The sequence below is a fragment of the Chanodichthys erythropterus genome, chromosome 18 (genome assembly GCF_024489055.1).
Source record: "Chanodichthys erythropterus isolate Z2021 chromosome 18, ASM2448905v1, whole genome shotgun sequence".
NCBI lineage: Eukaryota > Metazoa > Chordata > Actinopteri > Cypriniformes > Xenocyprididae > Chanodichthys > Chanodichthys erythropterus.
The window spans coordinates 14,076,782-14,086,546 of NC_090238.1; the positions used below are offsets into that span (position 1 = coordinate 14,076,782).

At 35.2% G+C, this 9,765-nt stretch overlaps 1 protein-coding gene across 1 annotated transcript; it reads left to right on the forward strand.

Moving 5' to 3' along the window:
• The first annotated feature begins 8,099 nt into the window (after positions 1-8,099).
• fut9a (fucosyltransferase 9a) lies at positions 8,100-9,182 on the forward strand. Its single transcript, XM_067367640.1, has one exon. The coding sequence runs from the start codon at positions 8,103-8,105 to the stop codon at positions 9,180-9,182; it is 1,080 nt and encodes a 359-aa protein (XP_067223741.1). The 5' UTR covers positions 8,100-8,102.
• Positions 9,183-9,765: the final 583 nt, after the last annotated feature.

Sequence of the window (9,765 nt, forward strand, 5' to 3'; positions counted from 1 at the left end):
ATTCTAACCGGAAAAAGTACACCATCCGGGTATCTTTGGAATACTCATTTCAACATACTACGATTTGGGACATACTAATTCTTTTTTCGAATACTATTTAGGATGCATAGTATGCGAATTGGGACGCAGCAACTGATTCATAATGATCCAAAGCTTCATGAAGCAGTGTTTTGAAATCGGCCATCACTAAATAAATCGTTATTTTGTTTTTTAGGCGCACCAAAAATATTCTTGTCTTTTTATAATATTAATATTGAACCACTGTACTCACATGAACCGATTTAAATATGTTTTTAGTACCTTTATGGATCTTGAGAGAGGAAGTGTCATTGCTCCCTATGCAGGCCTCACGGAGCTATCGGATTTCAACAAAAATATCTTAATTTGTGTTCCGAAGATTAACAAAGGTTTTACGGGTGTGGAACGGCATCAGGATAAGTAATAAATTACCAAATTTTCATTTTTGGGTGAACTAACCCTTTAAATGTAGGGATTATGTGGGTCATTGACAAATAAGGTTTTTAAAAGTGTAAAAAAACAAAAACATAATGGAGATATCATTGATTTTGAAGTTTTATTAAGTGCTAACAATGAGATTATGTGGTTTTAATAATCAATTAACACTGTTTTTGTCATTTTTTACAAGATGGACAAAATTTGTCACCAAAAAAGTCATTCGGTTAGATCAAAATTTCAGTTTTACCGAATGACACTTTTGGTTATACCAAATTAGGGCTGCACGATATATCGCATGAGATTGTCACGCGCATTTCGTCAGTAAAGCCGGTTCCCTGATTGCCGCTAAATCACCATCACCTGCTTTCAAATGGAGCGACATTTAATAGACAGAGCCGTAGTTCACTGACAAGCTACGCAATATCGCGTTCATTATCGAAGGCAATTCATCTGCGATATGAACGCGATATTGCGTAGCTTGTCAGTGAACTACGGCTCTGTCTATTAAATGTCGCTCCATTTGAAAGCAGGTGATGGCGATTTAGCGGCAATCAGGGAACCGGCTTTACTGACGAAATGCGCGTGACAATCGTATGCGATATATCGTACAGCCCTATACCAAATGACTATAATTTCAAACAATGCTTACAGGCTGATATCTAGCTAGCTAAAAGGACAATCAAACTTTTTATATTTAGCACAAGTTTTTAAAATATTACAACATTTTCCTTGTTTTATAGCGATTGTACCGAATGACCTGATGTTTCAGGACATGGTCTGAGCATGTGAAAACATGAATTTTTCAAATAGTTAAAAAAGAGTTAGTTACTTTGCTTCACGACTATGTGGTACTTTGAAGGTGTCTGAATGATGTCACATCCTGTCCTTGACCGCATGACTTGATCCAAAATGGTCCCTTTATATTGGTTACTCCAAATGACATTAATGAAATTTGAAATTAATGAAACATTTTTCTGGACATTCTTTCTCATAACAAAGCAACGACTTGATATATGTTGATATATGATGTTATAAAATCATGCCAGAATAAAAAATATATACATTTATTACATTTTAAGATACAGTTGCAAAAAAAAGTATGTAAACCACTTGCAGAATATGTGAAAATGTGAATTATTTTAATAAAATAAGAGAGATCATACAAAATGCATGTTATTTTTTGTTTAGTACTGTCTTGAGTAAGATATTTTACATAAAAGATGTTTGCATTTAGTTCACAAGACAAAACAATAGCTGAATTTATTAAAATAACCCCATTCATAAGTATGTGAACCATTGAATCTCAATACTGTGTGTGGTTACCTGGATGATCCACGACTGTTTTTTTGTTTTGTGATTGTTGTTCATGAGTCTCTTGTTTGTCCTGATCAGTTAAACTGAGCTCTGTTCTTCAGAAAAATCCTTTGGGTCCTACAGATTCTTCAGTTTTCCAGCTTTTTTTTTTTTGCAAATTTGAACCCTTTCCAGCAGTGACTGAATGCTTTTGAGATCTGTCTTTTCACACTGAGGACAATTGAAAGACTCAAACTCAACTATTCAAAAAGGTTCAAACATTCACTGACGCTCCAAAAGGAAACACGATGCATTAAGAGTCTGGGGCTGAAAACCTTTGAACAGGATGAAGATGTCACAATTTTTCTTATTTTGTTTAAATATCATTGTTTTTCATTTAGTACTGCCCTTCGGAACCAACAGAAGATACTTGCATGTTTTAAGTATAATTTACCTTGATATTTGAATTCAAAAGTTTTCACCCCTCAGCTCTTAACGCATCGTGTTTCCTTCTGGAGCATCAGTGAATGTTTGAACCTTTTTTAATAGTTGAGTTTGAGTCCCTCAATTGTCCTCAGTGTGAAAAGACAGATCTCAAAATGTCACTGCTGGAAAGGGTTCAAATATGCCAAAAATGCTTGAAAACTGAAGAATCTCCATTGGGTGGTTTAACTGCTCAGAACAAACAAGGGATTCATTAACATTCGTGAATCATAGTAACCACACACAGTATTGAGAATCAATGGTTCACACACTTTTGAATAGGGCCATTTTAATAAATTCAGCTACTTTTTTGTCTTGTGAACTAAATGCAAACATCTTTCATGTAAAATATATACTCAGGACAGTACTAAACAAAAAATAAAATGCATTTTGTATGATCACTCATTTTATTAAAATTATTCATATTTTCACAGATTCTGCAAATGGTTCACATACTTTTTCTTGCCACTGTATAGATCACAAATAAAATGGCTATATTGGCCTTTGGACGGTTAAACCAAATGACCTTTTGACACTTCAAATCTTCGAAATACCTTTATATATGTAGCGAAATATAATTAAAACCTTTTGGATTCAATAAAAAAGATCTAGTTTTACTACCTTACATGTGATATCTTTGTTTTTATTATTATTATTATTTTTATTAAGGCCTTTGGAAAAAAAAAAAAGCCCTGTCATGTCATTGACCCATGTATTGAAAACGATACAAAATATAAAATATGATCAAAAATAAAGGAATTATCAAGCAAACCATGGTTGTGTGGAGTATAAAAAAAGCTAGCATTATAGTAAAAATGAATCTGGTTTAAACAACACATTATGCTGGGTTAAATAACCCAATTTGCTGGGTAAAATTAACCCAACGTGTTCTGTCCTATATTTACCCAGCCCTTGGGTTGAAAACAACCCGTATTTATCAATCTATTAATCATTTTTAAGACAATAAAGTATTAAATTATCACTGATTATTCGATCCATGTTTTTAAACGTTTTTTAAAATGGTCATCACATGCACTTAAGTATAGGCTAACTAATGCACAGCTGACTGTAACAGACTGCAAACTAAACCACTGAATCCAAACAGCAATGATGAACAAAGGAATAATCCTCGAGTACATACATAATCCAGTCTAACGCCACTATTGCAAAGCCTATTTCATTTCCCATCTCATGCATTTGTTTGCATTCCATCATTTGCACATATTAACTGCACAAGCACGCACGCTTGCACACACTCTAAATCTACAATTTCATCCATGCATATGAACAGCACGGGCACTGGAAAGGTATCAGGGCGCATGTGGGGAGGGGGACATTATTCTACATCACATCACACGGCGTTACATGGCGTCTTTTCCAGCGACGCACTTGCTCGCACTCTCCGTTTCTTACCCATAGGATCGTACGTGTTTTGTCTTGCACGCGCTGATTTGAGTCTCTCATCATTGCGGACACATTGCAATATGCAGTGATGCTCTGACGCGAAGGCTATGGGTTCAGGTGCATCCTATCCAAATATTGCCTCCATCGGAGATTTTTCAGCACCATTCCGATATGCGAAGTGTGTGGGATGTAAATAAAAGAAGCGCATGATGTGGCTTTCCCTCGAGGATGATTGCTGATGGAGAGGTGAGACAAACGATTTACCGATATGAAGGTTACCTGTATGCTTTGCATATGTTGCACGACACGAGTAGAGGCTTTAAATATCACGCACTGCGTGCAACATCATTTTTTCATTCATCTCTTTGGGGATTTTTGATTTATAATAATTAATCAAGGCACGAGCGCAGGGACATTCATTCTCATGGGATGCTTCATGCGTCCTTTTTGGATGCGGTTTTGCTTAAAATAGACAAAGCAGTCGAGATGGAATAGAGAGAGAGAGAGAGAGCATGTCATATTGAAAGAATAGCCATATTTTCGCATAGTAAAATGTCAGATGTGACAGTCTGTTTTAAGATGACCTTCAGCATCACTGGTGAAAGCACATCACCTTGCACGGTACCATATTCACTTATGATGTTGTGAACAGCAGAAACACTATTTTAGATTAAATAGCCTATCACTGATTGGATAGACACAAATTCAGAAAGCCTACTAAATAAGCTACACAAATGCTTTATATTTAATGATTTTGCATCTTCTTTTCATCTTCATGTCCTTCATCCACATCTATTTATTAGACGTGAACACTCAAGCCAACTAGCAGCGTGCAACTCTGTGTCCCAAATACATCACAATACATTTAAAACAAATGGCTTTCTTTTTCGAAGACTCCCAGAGAGACACAAACATGCATCCTCTGTTTACTTTAACGGGATCATGCATTATATGAGTATTGTTGGCCAGAAATATGAAATGTGCAATAGTTAGCGGTTAGGATATGCCAAACACTTTGCTTATTAAATGACCCTCCCCTCAGGACATTTAAAGCCCCCTAGGGGCTTTTAAACAGCTGATTATTGTCCGGTGTTTCTAAACCTTTAGAAAAAGATCATGCATTTGTAGTAATTATTCTATTATGTACTGGATGTGACCAATGTTTGATATAACAGGTGTATAATCTCTCTGAAGCCCTGTGTGTCCCGCTCATTTGCAGAGAGGTTTTGCTGTGAAATAAGATGATTGAGTCACAGATGCACTGATAAACCTTTTAAACAGCTCTTATGTCCACATGTGGATTAATGGTAAATGGACACTATGGAGATGACACAAAGCTCATTTCTCAACCCCAGTTGACCCCACAGCTGAAATGCAATATAAATATGAGTAGAAACAGGTGTATAGAGCATTTGAGAGCATATGAGAACCCTAAATCACTTTATTATATATATATAGCGATAGAAAATGTCATTTTCATTGTCAAGTTGTTATTACTCCCGGAGATCCATACATGCTTTTAAGTTTATAGTCAGTCATCAGTTTGTTCATTGATTTCTTGCTTTATTAATTCACTAATATCTGTCAGATTAAATATGTTAGAGATTTGAAGTTAAATAGAACATGATGTTATTAAGTGGAAGCGTGAAGATTTGTTTATTGGCACATTTCACAGTCACTGCATGTGAAATTGTACAGCTAAGTTGTTTATTGAAGTTTACTGAGTAAGTTAATTGAATGTGTATTTGCTTTTTAATGGTGTATACTATTGGTTTTAAGTTGAAGTCATTAACTTTTGAAGAATTGTGCATAAAATGTGCAGGGCAGTTTTCAGGAACACCTTTAGCAGTATGGGAATGTAGGAAACCGTAGGATTCTGTATACAGAAAAACAAAATCTAATGTTTTCAGATCATAAAACTGTCATTGCCATTATGAATATTTGGTGTAAATAGGCCTTTTGGTTCTATTATCTCTTGACATCCTGAAGATGGCAGTGTTCTTATGTGTAAAACTGATTATCTGAATGTTCTTTGTAATGATCCAGAATTATTTTGGCCAATTCAATTAACAGGGCCACAGTACCACCTGAACAGTGGTCAATAAATATACAGTTTCCTATGATGAATTTGGTTCCCCCAATCTAAAATGTTTGGTTACACCGTTTCTACACAAAGTGTTGATATTCAGCTTTAAAGTCAGTGATTTGATTGTATAGAGATGTAATCAATTTTCTGTCTTTTTCCCTCATGAGAAGACCTATGATTTTAAGACTGACATTCTTCTGGTAGTAAAAAGAAGAACCTGGAACATATAATCATTTTACCTATTGGATATCAGCAAATCTGTCAGGTGAATTTTTAAGATTATTTACTTTGCATATACGTTGGATTTCTCAGTGCTTGTGATTAGCTGACTTTGTCATGATGGTACATACATATTTATCATATTTTTTTCTTTCTAAAGTAATTAACTACTTCATAAACTATTTTGGAACTATTCAGTAAGTCTTACAATGTCGATTGTGGATACCCACATATTCTACTGTCTATAAGCAGTATTTTAATATCTGAAGTGTCCTTGTACAGTTTTACAACGCAAAAGTGCTAGACATGTAAGTGCTAATTTAGTCGAGGACTAAAATCTTCATTACAGCTAGCATACATATGATCAGCTGACAGACAAGACACAACATATATGTATTGCAAATATATATATATATATATATATATATATATATATATATATATATATATATATATATATATATATATATATATATATATATATATATATTTATAATAATAGAGCTCTTTTTGAAATATGAATAGATTTAAATGCTTTTTTAAGGTATGTGCAAATTAATTTGCCTTGTACAATCAATGTAGTTATGTAATTATGTTGCATTAGATAATGTTTTATTAGTGCAGTAACTTACTGTACATTATATTTAGTTAAATATTGCAGTTAACATGCAGCATGTATTGAAAGCAGTTAACATAATTTAAATGTTGGTAAAAATGAACAAATAACGTATTAAAAACTACTAACTTAACTGAATTAGCAGCAAAAAAGCTAGAAAATCTAAATATAATATAATATAATATAATATAATATAATATAATATAATATAATATAATATAATATAATATAATATAATATAATATAATATAATATAATATATGCTTCACATTATAATATAATATAATGATATATATGCTACACATTATTCAGAGAAATAACACTGGCTGTTTCCAAACATTTATTCTGCTGCTCCGAGCAAGATGATGCATGGTATAAGACCTTGAATTTGAATGCAATATATTAATACTTATATATTCTTCATTTACATATGGAAATAGGCTATATTTTTTATTATCAATCACCTGTTTTGGCAGCGTGCAGTAAACGCACCAGTCATGGAAAGTAATAATTTATTTACAGAAATATGTCCTATCCTATCTGACTGAAACTTTGCACACGGGTCATTTTAGGTCAAAGAACTGTCTGTGGTGGATGGGAATACTAATATGGCTGCTGGAACACTACTGGTTGCTGACAGTTTAGAAAATATTTAACAGCAGTTTCAGGATATTAAAATGTATTAATTTAGCTTAAGATGGCACAATGCAGTTCATTAACACATTCATTAGTTCACCCAAACATCAAATTTCTGTCATTGAGTACTTACCCTCATGTCGTTCCAAACCCGTAAAATCTTCGGAACACAAATTAAGATATTTTTGATGAAATCCGAGAGCTTTCTGACCTCCCTGTAGATAGCAATGTTATTACCAATTTCAAGGCCCAGAAAGATAGTAAAGACTTCATTAAAATAGTCCATGTGACTACAGTGGTTCAACCTTAATGTTATCAAGCGACAAGAATACTTTTTGTGCGCAAAAGCAAAACAAAAATAACGACTTTATTCAACAATTTCTTCTCTCACGTTGTAAACACAGTGCAGTGCTTCCTGGTTCTACGTCAGAATGCCGGCTCTGTATTGGCCAACACTGTTCATGTGAGCAACACGAGGCATGTGTTTGATGCTGACACAGGAGCCGGCCAACAGTCATTATTTTTGTTACTTTTTGTGAATACTTTTGTGCACAAAAAGTATTCTCATCACTTCATAACATTGGGTTGAACCACTGTAGTCACTTTAAACGATGTCTTTACTACTGTACCTTTCTTGGCCTTGAAATTGCTGTCTATAGGGAGCTCAGAAAGCTTTCAGATTTCATCAAAATATATTAATTTGTGTTCTGAAGATGAATGAAGGTCTTACGGGTTTGGAACGACATGAGGGTGAGTAATTAATGACAGAAATTTCATTTTTGTGTGAACTAACCTTTTAAAGAAATGACTTCAAAATCAAACTAAAATTGTTTCATGTAATGACCGATAACCTTTTTTTGTTTTTTTTGCCTTCCCACCATTATCTGTTTCCTGTTTAAAGGCCAGAGTATGCCATCTGCACCAACTTACAGAATCCTACGACCCCTCCTGCTTGGTATCTTTTTATTGGGATGCTTTGTGACTCTGTTTTTAATGTACATCAAACCATCTACGAGCTGGTTATCAGGCCCCGTCGAGTCGGAAACATCCACAGCCCGAGTGAAAAGCCTCCTTTCCACCAGAAGTGAACAGAACCAGACCACAATCCTGGTCTGGCTTTGGCCTTTTGGCGAAACCTACGACCTAAACGTCTGCAGCTCTTTGTTCAGTATCGATGGCTGCTTCATCACCGCCGACCGAAACCTTTACAACAAATCTGACGCTGTCGTCATACATCACAGGGACATCACCAGCGACCTATCCAACATGCCGCCAGCTTATCGGCCCAAGTTGCAGAGATGGATTTGGATGAATTTCGAGTCACCGTCGCATTCATCTCAGTTACCTGGAATTGAAAACTTGTTTAATTTAACTCTAAACTATCGGCAGGATGCTGATATAGAAGTGCCTTATGGATCGATTGTCGCAGCCCAAGGAGAGGAGGACTTCGTGCCGCCAAGCAAGAACAAGCTCATTTGTTGGATCGTTAGCAATTGGAACCCGGATCACGTCAGGGTGAAATACTACAATGAACTGTACAAGCACATCGAGGTTCATGCATACGGACAGGCTTTTGGTGAGTACATTTCCGACCAGGACTATTTCCCCACAATTGCCAGCTGTAAGTTCTATTTGGCATTCGAAAACTCGATTCACAAAGACTACATCACTGAGAAATTGTACAATCCGCTTTCTGTTGGCACTGTACCTGTGGTGCTAGGACCACCAAGGGAGAACTATCAGAACTTTGTGCAGGGAAACGCTTTTATCCACGTCGATGACTTCCCGTCTCCAAAGGAGCTGGCTGATTACCTCCTGTTCCTTGATAAAAATGAGGAGCTTTACCTGAAGTACTTTGACTGGCGTAAACACTTTAAGGTTAAAAAGGCATACTTCTGGTCCGAACACACGTGTCTGGCCTGCGATTACGTCAGAAGGCACAATGAGTACAAGGCAATTAACAATCTTGACAAATGGTATTGGGGTTAATCCGCACCTAAACCACTGGACCAGCTTAATGAAAGTTGCTTGACAATAATGAGCTTCGTGTAACTTAATTCAAATGAGGGTCTGTTGTGAGCACTTACAGACTTTTATTTTTGTAAAATGTCCCAAAGTAGCTGTACATTTACTTTGTGTTCGGTTTCATTTGTTTATTAAGCTGGATGCAAATCATGTAATAATGCATTTTGCATTATTTGCATATAATGCATTTTAGAGTTTAATGAGTACATATTTATTAGAAAAGCAGATTTTGACGAAAATGCGCAAAATGCATTTGAATGGATAGTTCACCCAAAAATGATGCAAATCATGCATTTTAGAGTTTAAAGGGTTAGTTCACCCAAAAATGAAATTTCTGTCATTAATTACTCTCTTTCATGTCGTTCCACACCTGTAAGACTTTCATTCTTCTTCGGAACAAAAATTAAGATATTTTTTGATGAATTCCGTTTTTTTTAATCTCCCATAGAAAGCAATGACGTTACCACAATTATGGTCCAGAGAAATAGTAAAGACATTGTTAAAACAGTCAACGTGACTACAGTGGTTCAACCTTAATGTTATGAAG

What these genes read in the sequence shown, in the direction of transcription:
- fut9a (XM_067367640.1), top strand. Translation starts at nt 8,103, where the DNA reads ATGCCATCTGCACCAACTTACAGAATCCTACGACCCCTCCTGCTTGGT.